The following is a 26355-nucleotide window of genomic DNA, read 5'->3' as shown; positions in this document are numbered from 1 at the left end:
CTAGTTTCCGAGCCCGCACGACCTCACGCAGCAACAGAAGATCCACCGTGATACCGGGGATATAGTAACAACCGGCAAACGTCGAGTGCAACTTAAAGTCGTATGTATAGCTTACTTATGCAAGGTTAACCAGCCATGTTTGGAAATGATATGCTGATGATACAATATGATCAGACCCGTTTGGCATTTAGCATTGCATGCAAAAAATCGACCATTGCCCAGGCCGTTGAATACGACACTACACGATGGATCTGTGCAATGATAGCTTGCGGTTGTTGTTGTTGATCGGTTCTTGGAAAGTCCATACTGTTCGCTTTGGACTGTGTAGTATGCACATATTAGTGTCTAATCTAGTTTCTAGGGGTTCTTATTCGTTGTTCGTTCGAGCCTCCGCTTTAAGTCCGATGTTTCGCTGTCGCTGTTGCTGCGGAATCCTACACTGCTACACTATGCTTACCCTGCTTGAAGGATTATGTAAAAACTTTATCCGGGGATTATCTATCTTTTTGAGTTATTCTACTTGAATACCTAGGTATAGTTTGCCTCAAGAGTCGGGCTCACAAGGGGAGGGGGAAACGGCGGGCATCAAAATCACTTCTTGAGATAAATAAGTTGTAGTATCAACCACAAGGGAATGGATGTTATTTCTTCTTCTTCTTGTCTTCTTCCTTTATCTCCAAAAACATGTACACATATCCTCCATATCCACATCGCTTCCATCCAAAAAGGTAACAACACAAAAAAAAGGTCAACTCTAGAAATTATAAAATGGTATCCCAACAACAGCAGCAAAAGAGCAAACCTCCCAATCTACATCTACATATGTGCACATGTTTTTATCTTACACCCATCCGCTTTTGCGGTGCTCTTTGCTTACTTAAAGAGCAAGCAAAGCAGCAATACCAGCAACAACAGCCACACCGACGCTCAAGGCGTTCTTGCCAGCGCCAGCGGTCACGGGCACATCCTCAGTAGGGATAGGAGGCTGGCCGATGGACACGCTGGGAGAAGAGCCGCCGCCGATGGGGGCAGGGGGTTGGGCAACGCCGGTGCCGGAAACGGGAGGAACGGAGTAAGTGCCGTTGCTGTTGCCGGGGAGGGTGCCGGTGGGAATGGGCCCAGGGACGACAGGAGGGACAGAGCCGTTATTGTTGCCAGAACCAGTGCCAGGAGCGCTGCCGGTAGGGACAGCGGGGACCTCACCCTCACCGGAGCCAGAGCCGGAGCCAGGAGCGCTACCGGTAGGAACGGGGCAGTTCTCGCCGTTGCAGACACCGGAGCCAGTGCCCGGAGCGCTGCCGGTGGGGACAACAGGGGGAACACCCTCACCATTGCCGTTGCCGTTGCCAGGAGTGCCGTTGCCGGGAGTGCCGTTACCGGGAGTGCCATTGCCAGGAGTGCCATTGCCAGGAGTGCCATTTCCAGGAGTGCCATTGCCAGGAGTGCCGTTGCCAGGAGTGCCGTTACCACCGTCGTTGGGGCCGCTAGGAATCTGGGTAGGAACAGGGCAGTTTACGCCGTTGCAGCCACCAGGGACCTGAGTGGGAACAACAGGGACACCGTTACCGCCGCCGGGAGCGTTGGTAGGAGCAGCAGGATGCTGCGTGACAGGGCAGACAGTGGTGGAGATGGCAATGACGGAGGTGACGACGCGAGCAGGGCAGTCGGTCACGGTAGCGGCGCAGGAGGTGACGGTGTAGTAGCTGGTCGTGTAGATGGTAGAGGTGGTCCACTCCTGGGAAGCAGTGATGGTGCTGTTAGGGAAGAGGACGGGGCCGGTGGAGATACCGCTGGGGACGGGGAAGCCGCCGGAGGCCGAGGGATCAGCAGGAGCAGAGGAAATGGGGAAGTCGGAGACGACGCCGGAGGAAGAGATGACCGGGAAACCGGCGGAAGGACCGCTGGGAGCAGAAGTGATGATCGAAGAGCTGCCAGTCTCGATGACACTGGCACTGGGGACAACGCTGCCGCTGGGGATGACGATATCACTCGGGATAGCGCTACCGCCGGGAACAATGCTGACAGTAGCGCTGCCGCTGGGGACAACAATGCCGGAGGAGACGTCGCCCTCGTCATCATCATCGCAGTCGCTATCGTCGTCAGTCTCGGTAGGGAGAGTCGCGGAAGAGGTGGCAGTGACGAAGACTGCGTCGGAGCTGGAGGCAACACCGGAGGCGGAGGCAATGTTGCTAAAGACATCGGTGTTGGAAACGACCTCGGAACTGGGGACGGCGGAAGCGGAGACAACGGCAGAGCTGGAAATAACCTCGGAGCTGGAGACAGCAGAGCTAGAGATGATGGCAGAGCTGGAAACAACAGAGCTAGAGACGGCCTCGGTGGAAACAGCGGAAGTGGAGATCACCTCGGAGGTGGAAGCAGCGGAGCTGGAGACGACAGAGACGAAGCTGGAGGTGACGGTAGAGCTCGACGCGGTGGCGGTGCTGGTCTCAGTCGAGCTGACGATGGCGGAGGAGGTGGTGCTCGAAGAGATGGCAGACGAAGTGGTGGTAGGGAGGCCCTTCTGGAGCTGGTAGACGTCGATGTACTTGATCTTCCAGTAGACGTCATCGAAATCACTGGGGTTGTTGGAGACATATGCGTCGCAAGAGGAGCCCTTGGAACCGCACTTGGGATCCAGACCGAAGAGTTGGCCAGCAGCATCACCGCAGAAGTTGATGTTGAGGATGAAGCGAAGGTTCTTGAAAGCCTTCTCAACATCACAGGTCTTGCTTGTAACGGACATGTGCGGCCTACCCCAGGTCTCGGGGTTGGGAGTTCCGTTCTCGATGTCGGTAGGCTCGGTGGCCCAGCTCCAGACACTGAGGTGGTCCTCAGTCCATTCGATAGCATCTGAAGGTGATGTATTATTAGCACAGTTCCCGATCTCTGAAGTTGAAGAGACAAGTTCACTTACAAACACCACCGCTGGGGCTACCCCACTGGCCCTGCTTCTCCGTCACACCGCAGCCTTCATTTACCCACTGGCCTGTAGCATAGTTGTCGCAGTTCCAGGTCTCGGTAGTCTCAACGTGCGTCTCGTCGACGAGCTTGCATTCGCCAACCTGAGCAGGAGTTCCGGTGTGGTAGGTAATTCTGTTGTGATCGGCCAATGACCACATCTCGTAAATATCGACTTCTCCGTCCTGGGGCCAGTTGTCGCCGACCATCCAGAAAGCAGGCCAAGCACCACAGACAGGCTTGGGGAAGTGGCTGAACTTGGCAACGAACAGACCGGTGTTGTAGGACGCGGTACTCTCGAGACGGACACTCTTGCGGGGAGCACCGGAAGTCTTGCTGTCGACACCGATGCGGATATCATCACCCTCGGTCTTGATCAAGCCCGAGGACACTGCCGCATCCTTGCCCAGGTACTTGACGTATCCATTGTTGGGATCCCTCACCTTCTCCTCGCGGCCTCCCTTTATTCAAATCCGTCAGCATCACTCTGTCATGTCTTGGATTTATGTAAAGTTCTTACCTCAAAGAAACTGAACTTTTCAGCAAAGTTGCCCGAGTTATAAGATTCGGACAACTGGTAGGTCTTGCCGGAGGCAGGAGAGCTACGGGCAGAAACACCAAAGGTGTAAGCCAGGGCAACAGCACCCAGCTTGAGCATAGACGGAGCCATACCGTCTGAAAGGAGTGACAGTGAAACTGAAAGAATGAGTGGACTTGACGTACGATACGTCAGAGGACGAGCAAAAAGAGATGCTCCGAAAATATAGTAGCTACTGAAGCAGCAAAGAGATAGTCTTGGCTGATGGGGCACCAAAACAAGAGAAGAAAAAGATCATCCATCTTTGGGGGGCTCTGGACTTTTTGTTCTGACACGCGCGGCTGTACGTTCTTCACCAATACATTGGGGGCTTGGGGGGGCATATCCAGTCGAGTGGGACTTGGGAACCGAGAGGTCCTCCGGGAGCCTGTCGAGGCTGACATGGGAGACCAACATGGGGCATCGCTAACCGGGGGTTCATGCTAAAAAGGGCAACACTGAGGTGGATGGTCCACACTCGCAGTCCAGACTCGGGGTGGTGTTGTCAGGGGTAAGCCACGGGTCCACCCACGGTACCTGGGAGCATATCGGCGGCTCATTGGCCGGTTGGGGACAGGCGCTGCACTGTCGTCAGTTCTTTTCACAGCGAAGGCGTCTTCAGTCAGACCCTGAATGGCCCTCTTGCCGTGAACGGTTACCCTGGTGGACCGAAAGGCCCAAGCGAACAGGCAACAACGAGATGCCAAGAGAAGCCTCATTGTCGACAGGGGCCTCTTTTCAGAAGTAGAATCTGGATTGCTTTGGCGGTCATTCATGCCTGATGGAGGCTCTTGAACGTTGATCGTGGCCAGCTCTATTGATGTCCATGTTGGATGACATCAAAGCGTATCTACCAGCCTCCATGTCTGCAGGTTCTGTCAGAGATGTGATGCTGTCTCGCCCATCCTCTTCTTTTTGAGTTTCAAGATCAGAAAATCTTTTCCTTATGGATGGCCACCATGGAAAGGATGCATGTCAGATTCTTTCAGACGGGAATTGGTTAGCCGGCGTTTCTAGAAGGGGAGAGGAGGGGTGGGGAGTGGACAGAAAGCCAGGGAGCAAGATGGTCCAAGTGCAGGAACAGAGCCTGTTGGAGGGGCCGGAAGGCACAAGCAAAGTTGCCCTTGTCCCATTGGTCATCTGGGATAAGCTTCGATAACTGCCAGCATCTCGTCGCCAACTGAGAGCGCCGAGAAAAGGGGAGAATGCGACAGTGTTGAGTGTCTTGCAGGGAGGCACGGGAGCGTGTTGGCCAAACCCATCAATGGTGCCATATGGCAGATGATGGATACGGTATGGGTTATGGCCATCTGGGTAGGTATGGGCCCTTGAACCTGGGGTTGTGAGCGAGGGAGGAGGTCCCGAATTCACAGCTCGCTCTCGGGGAGGCGCAGTCGAGATTGGAACGACGGAAGAGGAAGAAGTTCAAGGACCGGAGCGTATTCCTTAATTCTTTGTGAGGGTCCATCTCGGCGGTCCTGGTGAGGCATGGTGCCGGTCTCGCCAACGACGCCCACTGCTGCCATTACGAGCTTAGCCCCACAGGACGCCCGGTGGACCGTGAATAAAATGACCACTAATTGACAGGTTATGAAAAAGAAGCCAATGCAATGCGTTGAAAGTGATGATTGAGCATGTGTTGTTGATTGATGAATTTCCACTTTGCTCGGTGATATCGGTAACAAATCGACTCTTTGTTTTTCATGTGAATGTGTAAGTCGGCAATTCCTGGCTGGCGCTGTTGATCACTTGCTAACCCCGCGCGCCAAAGCTGCTAGAGTTGTTCAAGACCAACGCTTATCAGAGACGATCACCAAGGCGAGACCAAGGCGAGCGGGTAGCCATGACGAACCGATGGAGATGTTGCAGATCCCATCACGATCAATGGATGGGCTCGCTCCCCAATGATTAAACGATACACCAAAACCGACACCACCACTGTTCATACAACGATAACTCTACGAAAACATAACCAAAAAGAACCAAACCAGATTCATCCGAATTTACTAACTCCCCTCTTTACGAGCATTTGTTTATGGAAGAGCAAAAAGATTGGTAAAGCTAGTGTAAGAGGGTAGACTTGGTTGGTAGTTACCTCCAAAGATAGGTGCCAAGACGGGCCGTGCAAGGCGTGGATCTTCGTTTTGTGTGTATCATTTAATCTATGGGGAGCGAGATGGGGTGGTCTGTGGTGAGCTTGTGAAGAAGAGAAATTCAGTTGCTGGAAAGTTGTGGGAGCGTGAGTGAGGTACCTCTCCCTGGCAGTTCTGGGGGACAAACAACGGGCCGGGGGAAAGGGGGGTTGCACCGGCAACAGCGCCGCCTGGGCCCATCGCCAGGGGGAGGCGCTCAGTGGCGTTCAGGGGTGTTCCTTTCTGTGTTTGTTTACGCCTACCAGCTAGCCGAAATCAACGTCAGCCAACCCATCACCACCACCTCCCTTCCTTCCTCCCAATTGGAACAGCATACGACCTGACAACAAAAGGTCAAAAAAGAAAACACATCGACAATATCACAAACACGGAGGACATGGCCGATATTACCGGCACTACCACTCAGCGCTATCCACCCCGACGGTCTTTTCGCAATGACAACAGGTTGAGCTTGACCAAAAACGATGAATCAAATTACCATTGCTGACATGTTCTTGTTAGTGCGCGTCCTCCTCACCACCACGGTCAGCCCGTCTTGTCGGGACCGAATGCGACCCCTTTTGCGCTTACACAGGCATCCATAATTAGCTCTGAATAGATTGAGTGTTGACTGTGTCAATATGGGGAGGAGAAGAACAATGAAGGCTGACGGCGTGGCCGCGTAACAGAAAAAGCTTATCACTTTCTACCTTCCGCTTCCTTTCACAATCTGACCTCTTGGAGTTCAATTATCACGTACCATAACCCTGGAGCCATATGAGTTCAAGCGAACAAGCATTACCGAACAGACACTCTGTCGGGACCGAGAAAGGTCCAGAACCCACTCGCGCAGCTTACTATCGCGCAGCTTACTATCGCGAGATTGGCAAGCAGGAAGGTAACTACCGAATACGGGCATGGAAGGGGCCATCTGATGAGGAGCGAAGCCGCCTCTTTTATACAGGAAGGAAGCTATCGCCCGGGACATACCAGACGGCGGAATTGGAAATCTGGTGGGATACGAAGAACCAAGTATGATCCCGTTTCCCAGCCTTTACGTTGGCTTCTTTACTTTTCCTCATCATATTCAAGCACATTGCCGATTTATCTATAGCCTACTCCCTTTTTTCCCTTAACACACCTGTCGAAACAAATCATTTTGCGAACAACCAGCTTCACGGTTTCCTCTTTTTCTACTGACTTACTTGAAATCTCATGCCCATCTTGCTTGGTCAGCAAGCGCGGTCAACATGATCAAACCTAGAGAGATCAGACTGATGGATGCTGAGGATGCGACAGTCAGCTTATCCTCAAGGTACCCAGTCTTTTTTCCGATTCAAGAGGAGTTGGTCATAGATTTGACAGACACTACGAGTGTAGGTAGTCAATCCTCTTCTGGGTAGTCAAACCGACGACCTGTGTAATATATGGGTCTGTCTGTCAGGACATACCGCGCTAACTTACCGATAGCGACTTTTGCACCAAAACAACCGACTGGAAGTTCACGCTCACGCACACCAAAGACAGCAGTCCGGTCCTTTTTGCGTTGTTTCAAGGCCATTCATTCAGTTCTCCTAATTATCTGAGTCACATCTAGTAGTCCTAGTCGTTACTTCCATTGTCATGTCCATCTCTTTCTACCATTATTACAAATTATCCTCACCTCACTCAGTGTCATCTCACATTCTTCTTCAAAACCATAAAGGAGCGCCAAGTCCGCCACGAGTCTTCCCTCATACCATCACAAAACAAAACAAAACAAGACAAATAGAAAATGAAAACGTCATACACAAAACCAAAAATCAAAGGAAATAGAAAACAGCGCCACCAACAACCAGCAATCCGGCCGTCGCAGCCTTCGCCCTCTGCGGCGCACCAGCAGTCACCGCCGGCGCCGGGACACCGACAGGATCAGCAGCGCTCGTCTCCTTCGCCGGAGACGTGGTGGGCACAACGATGACAGGCGGGTTCGGAGCCGGAACCAGCGTGGTAGGAACGGGCACCGGCACCGGCACCGGAACCTTGGTAGGCAAGACCGTGACAGGAGCAGCAGTGGCCGTAACGGTATCCGTCTCGCAGTCAGTGGACGTCTCCCACTTGTCCGTCTTGTGGTGGTCAGGCTTGGGCTTCTTGGTCCAGGGGCCGGGACGGGGACCGCGGGTTGGGGCAGTGGAGGCTGAAGCTGAGGCGGACTTGGAAGCGGAGGCCGCAGCGGTGTTGGTCCAGTCGGGCCAGGGGCCGTGAGACTTGCTCCAGTGGTGGTGGTCCCAGGTTAGAGTGGTGGAGCCGGTGGTGGAGGGACGGATTGTGGGTGGCGGGAGGGTGGGGGCCGTTGTAGGAGCAGTAGTAGGGGCCGTTGTAGGAACAGTAGTAGGGGCAGTAGTAGGGGCAGTGGTAGGGGCAGTGGTAGGATCAGTGGTAGGGGCAGTGGTAGGATCAGTGGTAGGAGCAGTGGTAAGATCAGTGGTAGGGGCAGTGGTAGGATCAGTGGTAGGAGCAGTGGTAAGATCAGTGGTAGGATCAGTAGTAGGATCAGTAGTAGGATCAGTAGTGGGAGCGGTAGTGGGAGCAGTAGTAGGATCGGTGGTTGGGGCAGTAGTTGGAACAGTCGTGGGAACGGTCGTAGGAGCAATGGTTAGAACGGTGGCGGTCCCGGGAAAGTAAGGGGTGCACTCATCAGCCGCCAGGTCGAAGGGCTGCGGACTAGCATAGACGCGGCAGTTCTTCCGGCACACGGCGTTACCGGTGAAGGCAGTCTCCTGCCAGCAGGTGGCTGGATTATTGAGGTCGATGCCGCGGGGGACCGCTTCGATCAGAAGCTGTCGTCTCTCGTGTTAGCATTCCTTCAATCTTTTTTTGTTTCCGACATCGTCAACCGAGGTAGGAGGGAGTGTGCAAAAGTGAACTCACGTCGTTGCAGTTCAACCCCGCCAAAGCAAAGGTGCCGTCACATCGGATAAGAAGGCCATCGGCACCACAGTAGGAACCGTTGGGGAGGGTGCATCTGGCTCGGCCACGGGTATCGACGTAGAGCCCCTGAGCGTTGGCGATGGCAGCATAGCCCACCACCAGTGAGATAAGGGTTGTGAAGGTCCTCATCTTGCCACCTGGATAGCTGTGGTGCTTCTCGAGAGTATAAGGCTGAGCGAGTGATGTTGACGAGGTACGTAGGCAGGTCGGGAGCAGTAAGGTAGGTGGCGGGTTGAACGAGCAAACAACAACAAAAGTCAGATGTTGATGATGAGAAACCTGATGTCGATGGAGATTGAAGTTCAAAGCCAGAGAACATGATTAGTTCTTATAAGAGGAACCCTCGCCCTCTTGAAGACCACTCTAGACTCTGCTACCCGAGCGAGAGTTACCAAGTATGGACATCCGGCCATGGCTGGCCACCTCTACCTACCTCTGTGATGACGAAGACGGCATATCGCAAATTTTTTCAAACCTTGTGTCTTTCCCCGTTTCCGATCGTCCAGTCAGCCACTGGCACGATCTGGAGAACAAAGCAGCCAGACATCTGGTGGTAAGGCATAGGCAACATAGCACGCTACACCCACCGCCCACCTTACCTAGCTACCAAGGTACATACTGAGGGATGAAGTGACTACATACGATATGTACGCAATAGGCAGTCTCCTCTCCATCCTGAAATCTCTGCAAACAAAGGCAAGACTGTCTACCCCTCCGGCCTCCGCCAATCCGCCTTACCCGCACATTGTACGATTCCTGACCCGGCACTTGGATGAACCTACATACGCTTGTTGGCCGTTTTGGATCTGCCGGAGACAAAATTAATTTTTTATTTTTTTTTTGGTTTTTTTGGTGGTGCTATGGTAGAGTGTCAAGCCGGAGGCAGGTCCTACCTTGCTAGCGACGCCGTTCACGGAAAGTCGTTGCTGTTGAGGTGTGAGTGTCTGGTCTACAGGAATAGAAAAGCATGGATCCCGGCGCAGAAAGTCCAAAGTTGAGAACGGACGGATGGACGGCGGACGGGCTGAACCATGTCTCGAATGTTTTGCTTTTTTTTCTCTCTGCTGGGTCGACGCCGGCGAATGCGTTCCTCCATTCTGTTATTTCCTTCAAGTGTTTGCATCAGAAAGTTCTCGTCGCAAACCAAAGGTAGCTCGGTAGGCAAGGTGAGTGTGGTGATGTTATCGTCAAGTATCTCACCCTACCTATCTACCTAGATGTATATTTCTCTTCCGTTCCCGTTCAGTTGTCTATGACCGCAATCGGAGTATACCTAGTAAGTGTTGTTGTTACCACCATACCTTTGCACTATCATCCATCCACAAGAAACCGAGTATAACCCTGCTAGTATACTGGAATGTGCTTATCAGCAACACTCAACTCAACTTAACGTCCCCGTACGGTACATACCTACACCTGAACCAAATACCAAAGACCTGCTAGTTCTAAGACATCCAAAAATACCAACGCCCTGCCGGCAGTGGCAGTGACAGCGGAATGGCGGCGCGCTCGTAACGGCACTCACCGAAAACGGCCCGTGAAGTACACGAAGTATCAACATTCCAATGGTAGGTAGAGATACCAAGGGAATGACGTCGGGTCAGTCCTAGCTGGAGGTCCGCAAACGGCACTTGCTTGGACGGGACAGACTTCTACATCGGATTACACCAAAGTTTTTCATACCCCGTTTGTCCTCAGTTGCTGATTGAGGGGTTCTTACTTCCCACTCATCTGATGTTTCCTTGGAATGAACACCGGGAGTCGGTCAACCCTCGGGTGGATTAGTTATATGGAAGTAACCCAACAGATGGCTTGACTGGACAGTTCCATGGACCAAAAGATGGACGGACCTTGGGTGGAGTGTCACCCACCTCGGTACCCATCGGAGAATTAGATAGGACCAAAGGAAGGAGTTGAGGATCAAGACACTAGGTACTCTAGAAGTCATACAGTCAGCCAGTCAGGACCTCTCAAGAGTACCCAAGAACCACGGAAATTAAACAAAGTGGTACATTAACACTATTCCATTTATCATTAACCCCTTTCTCTCTCTACAGTAATCAAACGCTAACAACAATCATGTCATGCAACCAAACTCGCACCAACCCTTATCCAGAAGAAGACCAAGAATCATCAAACACCGTTGCTACAAGCACCAGCCCACTCCCAATCCCAGCCTTATTCCTAATCATCTCTATGCCCCGTCGACCCATTTTCTCCTTGCGGTGGTGGTGCTGACGCCGGCGCACCAACCAACCACCCCACGCCCGACACCAGCGTGCCCATCGCCGCCTCTCTTAACTGATCTCTCTTCCTCACTCTGCCATGTTGACCATTCCCTTCCTCCCCGTTTCCAGTTCCGTTGTCGCTATAAAAACTGTTTGTCATGCCTCCACCGGCAGTAGAAGTGCTACCTCTACTTCCCGGCCGGTTATTGTTGTCTCGGTCTCGGTCACTACTCATGCTATTCCTTGCATTTGACGTGAGACCACTGCCGAAACCGCCAACGAGCCCGCCAAGTTGGCCGACACCGCCGGCTACACCACCAGCTACACCTCCCAGGTGTCCACCCAGTCCGCCGGCGACGCGCTGCAGGGAAGATAAAGCGGAGAGGTTCTTTTGGGCGGAAAGGACGCTAGCGCGGGAGAGGTCGAAGAGCGACATGGGTGCTTCTTCCGTTTGTTTCTGCTTCAGCTGGGGACGAGAAGAGTCTGACTTTGACGAGCGAGCAGCTGCCGCGGCGGCGCTTGATCCTCCTCCTCCTCCGATACCAGTAATGCTGGTAGGTTTTCTGCTAGGTGGCGTCCCAAAAGCACCCGGCACCCGACCGCCATGATGTATCGAATCACCAGCTGTATCCCACGCGTCTTCGGCTTCTTCTTCCGCCTTCAAGGCTGAGTCAAGTTCCTCCTCCACTCGCCGGTACGCGTTGAGGATCTCTTGGAGTGTGGGGGTGGGCGCGATGCGTAAAGCCGTAGAAAGGCACTCGATGCGCTGCTCGAGGTGCCGGATCTCCGGGTTGGCACTGGCGTTGGTGCCGAGGTGGGTGGGCCGGACGGTGCGGCTGGTGCGTCGGTATTTGCCGGCTTGGAGGGCGGCTTTCCAGGAGTAGTCGTCGTCTACGACAATGGATGAAGATGACTTGTTCTTGGATGGTGGGGAAGAAAGTCGGTTGAGTATGTAGGAATAGGCGGTCTCGAAGTCGTCCTCGGTAAGAGCGGCGTCGATGCACATGGCAGTGATACGGCGCTCGGCGGTTAGTCGCTGCTTTGCTTCCTCTTCAGAAGAGAGGGTCGCGACTGTGTAGCTTCCATGCTGTTGTTTGGTTGCTGGAGTTTTTGTGGTGGCGGTTAATCCAGCTTTGACCATGCGGGTCCCAAGATCGAGGAGGTCGTGTAGCCGTGTGTAGCTCTTGGGGTTCTGTTCGAGAATTCTGTCGATGATGGAGATAGGGTCGGCATGGACTCGTAGAACAACTGGTGTAAAGGGTTCGCCTTGTTTTAGCACTAGACGGAATTCACTGAGGGAATGTGTGGCTTGGAGAAGGGCCTCGATCTTTTGGGCCACGGGATCCGACTTTGAGATCGTGTTGGGGAATGCTTTGATGCTATTCCTAGAGTTAGTATGATCCGTACAACGTCATGGATACTGGCAAACTCACATGTCATCACACTTCTTCAGCCCACCCCTTGTGCGGTTAGGATTGGAGGCATTATCGTAAGCAGTCATGGCCGTGGAGAAAACGGCATCTTTCAGCACCTTTTCGTCCAACGGCCGTTCTACCGAGTCTTCGTAAATCGATTTTGCCAAAGCGTAACGAGTATTGGTAAGCAAGGCCTTCAAGAACTCGACCTCCAAAAATTCCTTCTTCAACTGGCTGAAGATGCCTTTGGGCCTCGAGTCGGTGGCGCCCCAGGCATCCTCAGCACCCCAATCACGAAGCCAAAGGAACTCATCTCTGGCCTTCATCCAGAACTTGTCGTCCGTCTTCGGTCCCTGGTTAGCTAGAGCGTGAATAAGCTTGAGGGCTTCCGCTTTTTGCTCCCGCTCATCCTGCAGCAGTGCGAGCTCACCCGCCCTCCTAAGGGTGCATGGAGACCCAGCTCTGGTGAGGATGAAAGCGCTTATTATCAAGGCTTGGCAGAAAGCAGTTGACGTCTCCGTTGGCCACGTAAGAATGTTCGAGGACTCCAGGAGATCATTGCGTAGGTATGTCGCGTTCTTTGGCGAGGCCACAATGCCATCGACTTGCTCAGCGAGCGGTGCTAACAAGCCCACTGCATTTTGTAGTGGCGGAAGAGGATCCTGATTCGTGATGACGACAGCCCTGTTAAGGATCGCATAAGCCCCTTCCAATGCTTCAACTAAAGCCACCGAGATCGCATATGTAGATGCGAGAGCAGCCTGGGCGTACGTCCAGTCGAGATGACGCCGCTGCTCGTCGTTTGGCTGGCTCTCCTCTTCTCCCACCCAAATGCCCCCCAAATCCACAGACCGAGGACCCTCCCATTGATCAAAAGCATTGGCGGCCACCCTCCAGTTCTTCGATGCAATCGAAGTGAGCCAACGCAACACCTGATTCCACCCTGGACAAGGATCCTCATCCGCGTCGGCACCCCTAGGCGTCGAGTCCTTAGCAGAGCCAGATTTCTGACCACCGTTAATCCAGCGCTTCTTATCCAGCAACCAAGGCGCAATGATGCCCTTCAGGTCTCGTCCGATCTGTCCATAATCCTCCTCGCGAGCGCCTGTCTGTGACAATAACAAGTTGGCTATCGTCCTGTCCGGCAATCTTTGGAATGCCGCCAGTGTGTACGGAATCGGTTCGTGGGGATAGTATTCGCAGTTGCGCCGCAGGAGCGGCAGTATCGTCGAGACCAATAGCCACCTGATTGCGGGCGAGTGATCCAGGAACGGTGTTAACAAGGCCGGCAGCTCGGTGAGCAAACCAGCCTCTTCATCCACCTTGTAGGACCTGCGCAGGAGAAATAGCGATGTAGTGTCGTCGGCGGCGACTTCTGCTGTGGATGGAGCGGCCTCAGGCGAGGACAGGGGTAGCAGTCGGAGCTTCTTGACTTTCTTGATGGCCTCTTCTTCGGTAAGCGGCTCGACGGAAGTAATGTCGATTCCATGCTGCTTCTCGGTTTCCGTGGGATCAAGTTGCGATTCGGAAAAGTCTCCACGCTCGATGTGTTCGATTAGGGTGACGTAGTCGCTCGATCGCAGAGTTTCGGGAAGATATGTAAGAATGATGCGTAGGAGGAGTTCTTTGCGAAGAACAGAGCCATGGTGGGCGGCGAGAGAGGTCAAGCTGTCGATATCGGCTTTGACAGCAAGGTGCACGGCGAGCAGCACGAGCTTAGGGGGAGAGAGGAAGAGGGCCATTGTCGCGTAGTGTTCGTTTGGAGGGATTCGATGGTTTTGGTCAATTGGGCGTTGGGTTGCCTTCCGACTTCATGGCTAGCCGTGCCTGTGAATAATTACTGTAGTGGTGGTATGTAAAAGCTGTGGTATCCTTTCGTCAGATGTTCGTTAACATGAATGTGTCGCGATACGGAGAGTGGGATGGGTGTCAAGAATGTGGATTCTGGAACATTGATGAACACATTGCCTGCAGCGAGTGCAACAACAGCTCCCAAGCTTCCACTTGCAGTGCGGTGACAACCCTGGACTTTCTAGCGGACCCCCACCAGTGCCTGCCGCCAGAAGCCCAGCTAAAGCCCTGGTCCTTGAAAGCTCCCGCCAAGCTAGCGGTCCCCTCTTGCGAAATCTGGGGAGACAATTGTGGCTTTCCGTACACTCATGTCATAGAAGTGTGGCTTACCACTTCTCAAACTCCCACGTTAAGCCAGCAATACCAGCCACATCTTGAACTGGATGCTTGGTGCAAGCGAGCGTTCAACCTCACGCTCGCCGTTGTCGTCGCCGTCGTCCGTCGAGGAGAGAGACCCGCGAGAGCCAGCCAGAGACCCGCACCACCACCGAAGCTCCGACATCCACTTTCACGCGAGTCACGACTCAGGTCCCTCCCGGCCTCCCCCGCAATTTACAACCCACCGAACCGACGCTCGTAGCCAGCAGCGCATCCCATATACAAAACAGCCCGCCATGTCGTCCGGCTATGGCATGAACGGGGGTATGTTATTGATCAATTATACCGAATCCCATCAACTTGGACAGACACTTGGAAGCGGCATGCAGTTAGACCTCCATGTGTTGTCGCGAAACCGAGGCGATTTGCGTCCCGTTCGTTCGTTGTGAATACCAATGCTAATTGATACATTGCTTGATAAACTACCAGGTCCATCCCGGTGCTTTCCCTTCTGGCAAGAAGTGCTCGCCTGCTATGTGGTCAACAGCAATGAGGAGGACTCGTCGGGCAAGAAGAAGTGCGCGCCCATGCTGGAGGATTATTACGAGTGCTTGCATCACAAGAAGGAGGTGCGTAACCCAAACCGTGTCCGAACCATCACCAAGTCAAGAAGACCACGACAAATACAAACGAACTCCACGCGGGAGACCGAAGATCCACATATAAACATAGATTGTGCCTGGTCACTAACACTTATAACCTGATTCTTCCCCTTGACAACAGGCCGCCAGAGTCCAAGCCCTCCAAGCCGCCTACCGCAAAGCCGAAGCAGAAGGAGGCTACAAGGCAAACCCACCGACGGCCGGCCAGATACGGAACTTGGGAATCCTGGGCAAGGAGGAGGATTCCAGGGCGGTGTTGACCTCGAAATAAGGGAATCGCGATGATGATACGTACATAACTGCTAGGAATACGGCACTAGAACTATTACAACAGAACGGCACCGCATGAGCGAGCCGGAAGAGAAAACAGAACCAATTATTAGACGCCTCCTGACATACGGAGTTCTAGATGTGCTACCATTACTGGGAGGTCTTTTGAGTATTATTCCCCCCTTGTCCCCATTAATTCCTACATTATGCGGCTGAAATGCGAACCTCTTTGGAAGTACCGATAGGAAAAGAACAACTCTGGGGTATAGATAGGGTTTAGTACGCAACCTAGAACTCCTTTCCCACCCTTGATTTCCTTTGAAATGATGAACGATAAGCCCAGATAGCTTCAGAACGACGTAACGATGTTGGACATAACGAACTCAGATCCAGTTGCCCACGACTCGAGAACGAACTTCTTCCTCTTCGGGACTCTCCGAAGACTTCTTCCGGAAACCCAAAAACCTGCCAGTGCGTGCCGAGGTGCTAGGAGGAGGGCTCCATAGACGTCTGGCAGTGTTTGCCTGCTCCCCTTCGAGAGGGGAAGGTGTTCGGCTCATCCACTCTGATTCTGACAACCTGAGTCTCGTCACCCGGGACAGGTCTTGCTCAGACTTGTGACAGGGAGGCATGGAATATTTTGTGGACACTTTTCGATCCGATTCTGTCTGAGAAACTGGAGCCGCATCTTCCTTTTGCGGGGTGAGGGTAAAGCCTTCAAGACCAAGGTCGAAACTGCTGCCGGTCGTTGGTAGGTATCGGCCAGGAGATAGGGCCTTGCTTGGGTAATATTCGCTGGTCGAAGCTGGCGATGTCGCATAGTCTGACATGGAAATGTCCTCGAGTGTCTCTGACCTTGTGTTCTTCTTGACCGGGGTGCCGAAAGAGTTTGGATTGGACAGTGTAACGGTCCGCGCCACGCCAATCTCAAAAGCAGCATCATCGTCAAAGGCGCCATCGTCAACGAGTTTCTTGAGAGAAGGAGTCAGAGACGGACAAATAGACGCAGCAGAAGATTCTGAGGAACGCCGTGGTACGACGCTCGGCTCTTCGCGTGGGAGTTCTGGCAAGGGCCGCTGGAGATACGAGTCGCGGTAAGCATCTCGGAGGGCTTTGCTTGGCTGAGGGATGTTTCCAGAGAGTGAAGATAGAGGGAACACAATCGGAGGGCTTCCGAGGGAGTAGTTAGGTTGGTCTCCTCTCTTACCGTGGGTTTTGCTTTCTTCAAAGATTGACTCCTTGTCCTCGTAGTCATCGGTCGTGACCAATGAGATTGACTCCTCGTCACCATGATCTTCCTTCGTAAACAGTGCCTCTTGACTATCGTCACCATGGTTGTTCTTTGTGAACAGTGTCGCTTGACTATCATCCACGTGGCGGAGCATGCCTTCGGCAAACTCCATTGTCGTGCTGCGGCTTAGTACGTTGGTAGAGAGGGATCGTACAAACTCGAACTCTCTCGGTGGTATGAGGTTCAGCTGCTCAAGGCTTTCCCAGGAGCGGTAGTGGAACCTGAATGTTGCAAAAGGCAAATCTTTGGGATCGATGAGATGCCAAACATAGTAGCGGGCTTCCTGAGGAAGATCCACGAGGCCGATACTGGGAGAACTACAACATTTGTCAGCCATCCACCACATCATAGACTTTCCACGCCGTAGAGGCCACATACGCGATGCCATAGTTCTTCTGAGGGTGGAACTCCTCCAGTCTGGGCGCTTGAGCCTTTCTATCTCGCGCCCTAAAAACCTTCACCTCGATAAGACCGCCGTCTTCAGCAGGTGATCTGGTTTCCTGGCCTGGAAGAAAAACAAAGTTGCGACACTCGAGGCCTGCTTGTCCATTGTAGCTTGGGCCAGGCGCCCACAGAGACTTGACAACGGTGCCATGCTGTTTTTCGGTTGGGTCAATGCCCCATGTGGTAATCGCTCGGCCATTCAAGAACAGTTTAAAGACGATATGCTTGCAAGGCGAGGGGGGTACAACGTTGAGGTGGTACTTGATCGCGAAGCAGTGGCCTACAAACGTACTGGCAGTTAGCATGCTGGACGAGACAGATCAGAAAAAGATGTAGTACCTGGCACGGACGGTATGTACGTCGCGATCGTGGGACCAGCTTTGCGTGTCGATATAGATTCCTGCTTTGTTGAACCGCCATGAGAACTGATCAAGCGGGCGGACGAGCCCTCGGGATGCGGAAACTCGGGAATACACTCGTCCGATGACCCCGTCACGAGGGAAACCTCGATTCCACGGAGGCACGGCATGATGAAATGTGGTGAAGGAAGAGCAGGCGATCGCTTCGTAGGGACCGAGTGGGAAACACAAGATATACTTCAGACAGGCATGTCTTGCTGGTGCTGTAGGTACCTGTACCTTGTCTGGCGCACGCAGAAGATTTTTCGGTCTTGATGCGCAGTCGAGGGCGTAACTGAAGGGAAGATCAGACGTCCGTCTTTTCCTTGAATCGTCGGTTTCTGCACTTGTCGAAAAAAAAAAAAAATCCATTCATAAGGGATTCCAGGCGCGGGGTGGGTAAAGGTTTGGAAATGGGAAGGTGCATCGGGGCAACGCGCGCCCACATCAACTTCCTCGAATCCAATTCACCCGAAAGTGGAAGGTTCGATCGGTGCCGAGTCCGGACTGAAGAGTTTCGTTTGGAAGAATTGCAGTGCCGTCGCTTCACCTCCCGTTTACCTGGTACACTGTGGCTTCTCTCCACCAGAGCCTTCGTTCCTGTCGCCATCTTGACCTACACGACTCCTCAACGACAGACTGAAGCAGCGTGAATCACCACCACTTTTCGAACAAAACCCTGTTGCGCTCCATACCCAGCCCGCCTTTGGATACCAACCTTTCAACCATTTCATCCGTCATGGCAGGAACACCGCATACGTATACCACTGCTGAGTCTTTATCATCCCCAACAGCGGATGCAATATCAGCTAGTGATATCCTTCTGGCGGCGAACTTCACTCCATACCCATGACAGTTCACCATGCCTGCCTCCATATTTGGAACCGCATCACTTTGCTGAGGAGTATCATGGGGTCTAGTAAGAAACAGCCGAAATGTGCCCCGGACCGCCCCTTTGGCGAAGAGCCCAGTAATCCTCTCCAGAAACAGCATCTTCTTGACATGTCTCGGTGGCCCGGGGTCCTTCATCGAATAAAGCATCGCCACTTCGCAGCTTTCAGGAAGCCTTCCATGCTTCCTGTCATCCGCAATGGCGGTAAGTATACTTATCAAGGGGTTGATCCCGACACCACCGGCCACAAGCACAACCTTGCGGAGTGACGAAACGTCAATACCGGCCGGCGGCCAGACAAAGCTGCCTCCAACCCGGACTTTGACTTCAGCATTCATGATTGCCGGGAGAGGCTGCCAGAGCCAAGCAGCTGGTGGGTTGGCTGGCGACTTCTGGATAGCCAGCTCAAGATAGGCCTGCGGTACCTGGCCATCTGGTCCCTGTTGCGCAACTGCAGCTGAGGGCGCAGAGGTTATCGTAAAGCCTCCAGCCTTGGGCACGGTCGGAACATGAACGTCGAGCCATTGTCCCGCAGAAAACTGAGGTTTGAGTCAGCACGCCGCCACAAGTAAAGGTGGTCCCTCACTCAAGGGATGCTTACACGTATCGCCTTCTGGTTGGGGATCGCTAACTGGAACACTCTGATAGAATCATTGACTTGGTTGACATGTTTGATAATCACCGTATGCAGTGCCTACAAGAGTGTCAGTCATGATGCCATTATTCAACACTTATCACAAGCTTTGGGTGAACAACCTCATCACGGGGTTCCTTTGCGGTTCTTTCCAGATGGCTTTCTTTCGACATCGTAAAAAGAGGGTCCTTCAGAGATGAGAAACTCCGTATTGGCAGGAATTTGAGTAGTCTGTGTTGGACTCTCGACCACATTCTTTAGTCTTCAGCAAACAACTCGGCGCATCCAGTGATGACAAACGGGAATTATGATGTGGTCGTCTTCCAAGTTGAAGTCCGCATGAAAACAGGGTTAGGGTTTACTGTAACGAAAGTATCCCCCTTTGACCCCACCTGGCCTGCCGCCTGAACTTCTCTGAGGAAACCGCAGAATTCAATCACGCACTATCACTTCAGCTATTCTCATCTCCACTTGAATCTAACCCATTTCATCAGAACAACACACTCAAACCCTTCCAGACATCCCGTCGGAATATTCGATGCGCAATCTGGGGAACTGGTCTGTCTCCGCCCGCAAGCACGTGGCAGCCATGTTGCGTTCCTGGCCCTGAAAGTGGCGACAACAAGAATCGTGGGGTACCGCGCTTCACTCAGGAACAGATGACGAGCATGTTTGAACACTTATCTCCACAAGTAGCTTCGGTGATATCTTGATCATCAAGTTCTCCCCTTCCCATATGTGATTGGAGGAGCTTTAGCTGTCCCTTCTGGAACTCAACCTTCTGTTGACATATGGATCGCAGGTCACACAAGATGGACTATCGGGAATATCAAGACAGCAGCACTGGTATCGTGAGTTACGATGGACGGCTATCTTTACTCTTTTCCACCGCTCCGTCTCAGGTCGACAAGACATCCCGAGAAGAGAGACCTAATCGACCAAGGAGGGACATTATCCCTAAGTCGAGATGTTTGCGAGGGAGAGAATGCGACAAAACATGTGTAAGGTGTACTGCCATTGCTCACCACAGTCTTCTCAGATTCAATTTTTCAGCGAATGACCTATCCGAGCTGGTTCCGTCATCACCATCATATCGATCATAACGACTGCCCTGAATGAAGATTTTCAACTTTTCCAATGATCCCCAAAAACAGGGTCTTGCAAACGGTTGGCTTGGGCAACGTCAAGCCCCACCTCCGCTACGACCGAACGAGCTACCTTTTTCATCCCCCAATCATCAGAGAGAACTTCCTCAGCTTTCTGCTTGGCTACCCTGAAGTTTCAGGGTTTCAAGATTACCCGGCACCGGCACTCCGGGCCTAGGATCGTGATTGTTGACCCCTAACAAGCCTTACGTCACTTCCGCCAGAGCACTGCCGGGGTGAAACAGGCTTGGCGGCACCACCACATGTGAGGACCTCTCACCTCCAAGGTCACACATACACAACAGGTTATGCCCAGGCCGCTTAACACAGACAGACCTCCGGGGCCGTCACAACCGATACCCATGGAACAAAGACAGCTTTGGCAAGGGAGCCAGCCACTGAAGACAAGATGCCAAGTCCAATGGGTGAAGGCTGGGCCGCAGGGCAGGCCACTCCATGTGCCTTGCGCTGAGTGAAGGGAGCACTATGTTTCAAGCATGAAGGAACATTGGAGGCTTGGAATGACGTCGCAGGGCTGGTTCCCATGAGGAATGGCATCACGCCAAGAACCGGAAACATGTAAGACACGGTCATAGGCACTTCCTTCTATGATTGGTTGCCATGGTCCCTTCAGGCATCGTCGATTCAAGATGCCAGACCAACAGACGGTTCTTTATATCAGCCTTGGTCACCCTCTCTTGTCCAGTTGAACTCTTTCCCTTATTGTGATTCACATACCAGCAAACATCTTCGACCTGTCTTCATACGCGGGAGGACTATACACACCAGCGGCTTCAACTTTGCCAGGCTTCCACCTTAATCACCACAACTCAACAACACCATCATCACAATGGCGAGGACAGGCTTCTTCCACCACTTCGGCACCTTCCTGCTGCTAGCAGCAACGGTGCTGCTCATCGTTACCTGCATTTCCTCTCCTGTCGTCAACGACATCTCGATCATGAAAGTCGATCTCGGTAGCCTTCACGTGGGCCGCTTCAAGAGGGTAACCTTTGGTACCTTTGGCTGGTGCGAGATTGCCGATGGCCAATCGTGAGTTTTACCTTTTGATACAACACCCAGATGTACATCATACTAATCTTCTCCTAAACAGTGACTCCTGCTCCAAATCTCGTGTGGGCTACAACGCCGCCAACGTGATGCGCACCATCGACGGCACCTCTTTCTCCAACTACTCCGAGAACACCATCAAGGCGCTCACCAAGGCCATGATCCTGCACCCCATCGCCTGCGGTCTCAACTTCATCGCCTTCCTCCTCGCCCTCGGCGCCGGCCTCGTCGGCTCTTTCCTCGCCTCCATGGTCGCTGCCCTGGCTTTCATCGTCACCGTGGTCATCATGATTATGGACTTTGTCACCTTCAGCATCCTCAAGTCGAACGTCAACGACAACAACGCGGGCTCTCGCGCGCACTGGGGCTCCGCCGCCTGGACCACCCTGGCTGCTGCCATCTGCTCGCTGTTGGGCATGATCATCCTCTTCATCACCTGCTGCTCGGCTAGAATCCACAAGAAGAGGAACAGGCACGTCGAGCCCAAGAACGACTACGGCGTTGCTACTCCTGTAGCTCCTCGCCGCAGGAGGTGGTTCTAAGTCATCACTGATGGTGACTCGAAGACCGATGCTTGTTTGTTGCAAACAGAAAAAAGATGGGGTGATACCCAGTCAGTAATGGGCAACTTGTGATACCAGAATCTGTGTTATGGGATGATTTCAGTGGAGGAGGAAACGATTTACGAATTTGTGCGGAATGATACCAAGCTTTCAGAGCGTTACTACTTCTTCTCTTTTGTCATTTACTTTACTTTTCAACGGGTGGTTTAGCGTTCGATTTGTAATATCTTAATGAATTAATGATGAACTATAATTCTTCTTGATTGGTGTCCCAGTTGTTCATTTTGGTTGCTTTGTCCCAGTCGAAGGTTCGTGATATCGTAGCACCGTCTACATGTGTAATTGATGACTTTCCTAATTGGGCGATTCAATGACTCCACTAATTTTTATCTCGTAACTGGACTAGCAATCACTGAGGGGACCACCCACCCGGTTATCTTTCCCCTCAACAACTTCTTTTTCCTCGCCATACATTGATTTCTTGGACACCAAAAGTACTCATTTCAACGTAACATAACCTTCAAACCTTATACGACCCATCTATCTTCAAACAAAACCATCAGTTTCCTCTTCGTCCGACAACAAAACCTCACCACAGTCACCACGCTATGCCCCGCCATTGAAACCCCAACCCTTCCTCTTCTGCCTCCTCACCATCGTCCATCGCAACAATAAACCAACCACCAACCACCTGGTAGCCACCAACTCACCAAGATGCCCTCCCTCTCAAAGTATAAATCGCGCCTCAAGCGCATAACAACCCACAATCTCTCCCACCTCCTCTCTCCCCATCCCCAAGTCCTCCTCTCCGAAATATCCGGCTCCCTCGGCGACTTGGGAACCCTCCTCCCTCTCCTCCTCGCCCTCTCTCTGCAAGGCAGTATCGACCTACCCTCCACTTTAGTGTTTTCCGGGCTCTTCAATATCTTGACAGGGCTAGTCTTTGGGGTTCCCCTGCCGGTGCAGCCTATGAAAGCTATTGCTGCTGCTTCTTTGCAGGACCAGGGACAGGGACAAGGAAATCTGGGAGTAACGGTCGCCGCGGGTGCATGGGTGGGATTTGCTGTTCTGCTGCTAGGAGGGACGGGAGGACTGAGAAAGGTTATGAGGTGGGTGCCGGGGCCCGTGGTGAGGGGGGTGCAAGTTGGTGCGGGAATGAGTTTGGTTGTGGCGGCTGGGGGTGGGATGGTTAAGCCTTTGGGGTGGTTTACGACTCCCGAAGGGACTGAGGATGGGGATGGGAAGATAGGGATAGGAGGAGGGATAGGGGGGTGGTTGGATAGTAGGGCGTTGGCGGTGTTGGCTTTTGGTGGGTTGGTTGTTACGTTGGGCCAGGGGCAGCATCAGCCTGGCCGAAATGCGAGGGGGAGAAGCAGGATGCCGATGCAGGTACCATACGCGCTGGTATTGTTCCTACTTGGGCTTTTATTTGCCGTCGTGCGGGTATCCCTCTCCAAGAACTCTCCTGGTCAACCACCCTACGACCAACCAACAAACCCAACAAACTCATGGATCTTCAACCCCCTCAACCACATCCACCCCTCCGTCTTCCACTCCCTCCTCACCCCGCGCGCCCTAAGCATGGCCCTAGCCCAACTCCCCTTGACAACCCTAAACTCCATCATCGCCGCTTCAGCCTTGGCATCCGACCTTTTTCCTCGGGCTTCTTATCCCCTACTCTACGATGACGAAACTTTTGCAGTACCAGGGGCGTGGCCAGATGCTTCCTCAGACCACCATTCCTCCTCCTCCTCCTCACAAATAAAGTTTGAAGAAAGAGAAGAAGGTCCAGTCCCCCTCACCCCGCTCTCCCTCTCCATCTCCCTAATGAACCTCCTCTCTGCTCCCTTCGGATGTATGCCCCTCTGCCACGGCTCGGGCGGACTGGCTGCTCAACACCGCTTTGGGGCGCGGAGCGGGACTTCGATCATCTTTTTGGGGAGTATAAAATTCCTTTTGGGACTATTTTTTCCTGGATCGGGATTGTTAAGGATCCTCCAAAAATTCCCAAGAGCGTTTCTGGGAGTCATGGTTCTGGGAGCGGGAGTGGAGTTGGCGAGGGTTGGTGTGATGAGCGTGGAAGGAAGTGATGAGGATCGGATGGTCATGTTGATGACTGCGGGGACGATTTTGGCGTTTAAGAACGATGGGGTGGGGTTCTTAGCGGGGATGGGGTGCTATGGGGGGTATAGGGTTGCTGGGTGGTTGAGTAGGTGGATGGAGAGGAGGGAGAGAAGAGAAGAGGAGCGGGGGTTGTGGGCGGAGGAGGACGATGGGGATGATGAGGAGAGTCCGCTTTTGAGGTGAGATTGTGAGATTGGAGGATTTGAGGTGTGGTGATGGAATGATATGAAGTTTACGAGTTTGTCTTGGGCTGGTTTGATGCCCTGAATTATAGTAGTGTTTCATTTCATGTCTTGACTGATGACCCGCATCAGTACTAGTGCTTAAACATTATATATAGCCTCTTCAAGAGTAGCATAAGGGTACTACCCCATCCTACCCATACTTATATGCAACCATCATCACACAACACTCCCCGGTGCGCAAGGCGGCGCATTCATCCTTCCATTCCACCATCTCCCACTCTTAACACTCTTAACCCCTTCCTGAACCCCTCCACCCACATCTTCACCCATCAACTTCCTCCCCTTTCCATAATACCCACTCTCAAACTTCCTCACCCTCTTCAACAACCAAAAGTTATACACCCCAAACAACACCACAGCCACAACCACCAACACGCCCTCCACTGCCACCGCCACCACCGCCGGAAAACACCACCTGCCTTCATGCTGCGCATACACACTGGCCAAAGTCGCCAACACCCCCGCCAGTCCGTTCAGAAACAACGGCATATACAGCCTGTTGATCAACCACACATAGTTCCTCCGCCACCGAATGCCGAGCCAGAGACAGCCTAGGATGCCGAGGGCCATGCAACTTAGGCTGGCTATGAACAACGGTTGCATGACATGTAGGACCGATCCAGATACTGATGTGAAGGAGCCGGTGGCGATGATGAACGCAACAAGCAGAAGCCAAGTGAAGTACGAAACGAAGATATTATGGAGACGAGGGATCTTGTCCAGGGCGAGGAGCATTTGCATGTAAGGTGTGTTGAGTCGCATTGCTTTGCGCTGGTGACGGCAGGGAGTTGGAGCCGGAGTTGGAGTTGGATTTGGAGTCGGAAGGGGACGGGGCTGGGTGTATAGAGCCGGGCCCTTGATAGGGTTTCTCATGCTCATGGATACGTCGCCAACAGATGATGATGGGTTTTGTGAAGGGATCTTGAGGGGTGGTAGAGTAGGGGTGTCCTTTCGGGGAACAACAGGTGATCGAAGGGGTCGGACTGGTCGTAGTGGGATGTCTTTCGGGGGAAGAGGTGGTGGTATGGTCAAGAGGTTTGTGGTCGAGATACTGACAGCTGTGCTTGATGCTGGATAGTGAGATGTTGAAGATATTTCGGAGCCGGGATAGGAAGGTTTTGGTGTCAACGTTGGAGCCGGAACTGGATCAATCCTTGGAAAGAGGGTGAGATTGGGTGTTTGGTAAGGCATAAGTGGGACGGAGGAGCTTCGTGGTCGGCCTTGACGGCGAGTCGTCTCGACAGGTCTTGATATTGAGAGAGGCGGTGGCCTTAGGTGGCCCAAATCTTCTTGTTGGCGGAAGGCATCGAAAAAGGGGCCGGTACGAGGAGGAGGACGTGGGCATGGTGGTTTGTTGCGTGATAGTGCCGGTTGTGAAGCAACATTTCGAACAGTCGAGGAGTGACTCTCTTGGTGACTCCTTCGTCTTGTATCGCTATAGCTTTCGACTATCTCGTCATACACCGAGGATGACCTGGAGTGTTCTTCTAGAAAGGTGAAATGTCCATTCTGGGATAGTTGTGTAATTGGGGCATCTTTTTGCCTCGTTTCGTGTTCTGGGCCACACATGAGATGCACAATGTGTGTTTGAGGATGAGGAAGTTGGGTATCCATTTTGAGGGCACAAAATGGGTTGAAAGTACAAGGTGATGGTCACACATGGTCAATGAAAGAAAGCCAGAAGATGAAGATGATACGTATATATAAAAATGAAACGAATCTCTCGATCTTCCATGGGGACGTAAATAGAAGACACACCGAGTATCAGGAGTTGCACTTGCAACATCAGTCTCACCAGTGCTGAACCAGCGGCGCAGTTGATACGCGCATGTCGACAATGGAGTGTTAACATTTTGGTGTTGACATTCCATTCGGACCATAGAAATACAACCTAGGGGCTATGCGGCTCTACATATTGAGCGGATGGGAGCAGACTTCCACTTGGGCGACTCTACTATTAGCGATGTGAAGGAGTAGCTCCGAGTAAGAAGCTGTATGAGCTGATGAGGAGACGGATAGAAAGGGGACTTTGCTGGGTGTCTTCAAACAAACACAGGTTTTCATGCAGGCTCAGCTTCCCACTCGGTTGAGGCTGGGTTGGGGGTGGCACGGTGAAGTGGTGATGATGGTACCCATGGTTGCAACCCTCGAACTTTGGGTAGGTTCA

General features: G+C 52.7%; 9 protein-coding genes across 9 annotated transcripts; 3 read left to right on the top strand and 6 right to left on the bottom strand.

Annotated features, from left to right (window-relative positions):
* Positions 1–680: 680 nt before the first annotated feature.
* Positions 681–3794, bottom strand: SMAC4_04040 (uncharacterized protein). The gene is made up of 3 exons (XM_066090036.1): positions 3479–3794; positions 2915–3419; positions 681–2850 (listed from the first exon to the last, which is right to left on the bottom strand). Exons 1-3 carry the CDS (start codon positions 3626–3628, stop codon positions 878–880), a joined length of 2628 nt encoding a protein of 875 aa, XP_065946100.1. The 5' UTR covers positions 3629–3794; the 3' UTR covers positions 681–877.
* A 3675-nt stretch (positions 3795–7469) lies between these two features.
* Positions 7470–8766, bottom strand: SMAC4_04041 (uncharacterized protein; the record flags this gene model as incomplete). The annotated part of the gene is made up of 2 exons (XM_066090037.1): positions 7470–8486; positions 8578–8766. 2 exons carry the CDS (start codon positions 8764–8766, stop codon positions 7470–7472), a joined length of 1206 nt encoding a protein of 401 aa, XP_065946099.1.
* A 1860-nt stretch (positions 8767–10626) lies between these two features.
* SMAC4_04042 (uncharacterized protein) lies at positions 10627–14427 on the bottom strand. The gene is made up of 2 exons (XM_066090038.1): positions 12299–14427; positions 10627–12244 (listed from the first exon to the last, which is right to left on the bottom strand). Exons 1-2 carry the CDS (start codon positions 14020–14022, stop codon positions 10822–10824), a joined length of 3147 nt encoding a protein of 1048 aa, XP_065946098.1. The 5' UTR covers positions 14023–14427; the 3' UTR covers positions 10627–10821.
* An 84-nt stretch (positions 14428–14511) lies between these two features.
* Positions 14512–15575, top strand: SMAC4_04043 (uncharacterized protein). The gene is made up of 3 exons (XM_003348150.2): positions 14512–14773; positions 14939–15078; positions 15233–15575. Exons 1-3 carry the CDS (start codon positions 14515–14517, stop codon positions 15380–15382), a joined length of 549 nt encoding a protein of 182 aa, XP_003348198.2. The 5' UTR covers positions 14512–14514; the 3' UTR covers positions 15383–15575.
* A 189-nt stretch (positions 15576–15764) lies between these two features.
* Positions 15765–17865, bottom strand: SMAC4_04044 (uncharacterized protein; the record flags this gene model as incomplete). Its single annotated transcript, XM_003348151.2, has 3 exons — positions 17456–17865; positions 17051–17396; positions 15765–16989 (listed from the first exon to the last, which is right to left on the bottom strand). The coding sequence occupies exons 1-3, from the start codon at positions 17643–17645 to the stop codon at positions 15765–15767; spliced, it is 1761 nt and encodes a 586-aa protein (XP_003348199.2). The 5' UTR covers positions 17646–17865.
* A 303-nt stretch (positions 17866–18168) lies between these two features.
* Positions 18169–19329, bottom strand: SMAC4_04045 (uncharacterized protein; the record flags this gene model as incomplete). Its single annotated transcript, XM_024655613.2, has 3 exons — positions 19163–19329; positions 19008–19100; positions 18169–18945 (listed from the first exon to the last, which is right to left on the bottom strand). The coding sequence occupies exons 1-3, from the start codon at positions 19292–19294 to the stop codon at positions 18169–18171; spliced, it is 1002 nt and encodes a 333-aa protein (XP_024511488.2). The 5' UTR covers positions 19295–19329.
* A 15-nt stretch (positions 19330–19344) lies between these two features.
* SMAC4_04046 (uncharacterized protein) lies at positions 19345–22067 on the top strand. Its single transcript, XM_003348153.2, has 2 exons — positions 19345–21238; positions 21300–22067. Exons 1-2 carry the CDS (start codon positions 21036–21038, stop codon positions 21796–21798), a joined length of 702 nt encoding a protein of 233 aa, XP_003348201.1. The 5' UTR covers positions 19345–21035; the 3' UTR covers positions 21799–22067.
* Positions 22068–22533: 466 nt separating this feature from the next.
* On the top strand, positions 22534–24126 carry SMAC4_04047 (uncharacterized protein; the record flags this gene model as incomplete). Its single annotated transcript, XM_003348154.2, has 1 exon — positions 22534–24126. The coding sequence occupies one exon, from the start codon at positions 22534–22536 to the stop codon at positions 24124–24126; it is 1593 nt and encodes a 530-aa protein (XP_003348202.2).
* A 218-nt stretch (positions 24127–24344) lies between these two features.
* SMAC4_13240 (uncharacterized protein) lies at positions 24345–25757 on the bottom strand (the record flags this gene model as incomplete). The annotated part of the gene is made up of 1 exon (XM_066091326.1): positions 24345–25757. One exon carries the CDS (start codon positions 25755–25757, stop codon positions 24345–24347), a length of 1413 nt encoding a protein of 470 aa, XP_065946097.1.
* Between the last annotated feature and the right edge of the window lie 598 nt (positions 25758–26355).

Source organism: Sordaria macrospora, chromosome 2 (genome assembly GCF_033870435.1).
Source record: "Sordaria macrospora chromosome 2, complete sequence".
In the NCBI taxonomy this organism is placed as follows: Eukaryota; Fungi; Ascomycota; class Sordariomycetes; order Sordariales; family Sordariaceae; genus Sordaria; species Sordaria macrospora.
The sequence above is the reverse complement of the archived record's forward strand: the minus strand, read 5'-3'. Positions and strand labels throughout refer to the sequence as shown.

What these genes read in the sequence shown, in the direction of transcription:
- SMAC4_04040 (XM_066090036.1), bottom strand. Translation starts at nt 3,628, where the DNA reads ATGGCTCCGTCTATGCTCAAGCTGGGTGCTGTTGCCCTGGCTTACACC. An exon ending in AAAAGTTCAGTTTCTTTGAG is followed by an intron (nt 3,420 to 3,478) that starts GTAAGAACTTTA and finishes ATTTGAATAAAG; the next exon opens with GGAGGCCGCGAGGAGAAGGT. An exon ending in TAGCCCCAGCGGTGGTGTTT is followed by an intron (nt 2,851 to 2,914) that starts GTAAGTGAACTT and finishes CATCACCTTCAG; the next exon opens with ATGCTATCGAATGGACTGAG.
- SMAC4_04042 (XM_066090038.1), bottom strand. Translation starts at nt 14,022, where the DNA reads ATGGCCCTCTTCCTCTCTCCCCCTAAGCTCGTGCTGCTCGCCGTGCAC. An exon ending in CTGAAGAAGTGTGATGACAT is followed by an intron (nt 12,245 to 12,298) that starts GTGAGTTTGCCA and finishes CTCTAGGAATAG; the next exon opens with CATCAAAGCATTCCCCAACA.
- SMAC4_04043 (XM_003348150.2), top strand. Translation starts at nt 14,515, where the DNA reads ATGCTTGGTGCAAGCGAGCGTTCAACCTCACGCTCGCCGTTGTCGTCG. An exon ending in CGGCTATGGCATGAACGGGG is followed by an intron (nt 14,774 to 14,938) that starts GTATGTTATTGA and finishes ATAAACTACCAG; the next exon opens with GTCCATCCCGGTGCTTTCCC. An exon ending in GCTTGCATCACAAGAAGGAG is followed by an intron (nt 15,079 to 15,232) that starts GTGCGTAACCCA and finishes CCTTGACAACAG; the next exon opens with GCCGCCAGAGTCCAAGCCCT.
- SMAC4_04046 (XM_003348153.2), top strand. Translation starts at nt 21,036, where the DNA reads ATGGCGAGGACAGGCTTCTTCCACCACTTCGGCACCTTCCTGCTGCTA. An exon ending in GAGATTGCCGATGGCCAATC is followed by an intron (nt 21,239 to 21,299) that starts GTGAGTTTTACC and finishes TCTCCTAAACAG; the next exon opens with TGACTCCTGCTCCAAATCTC.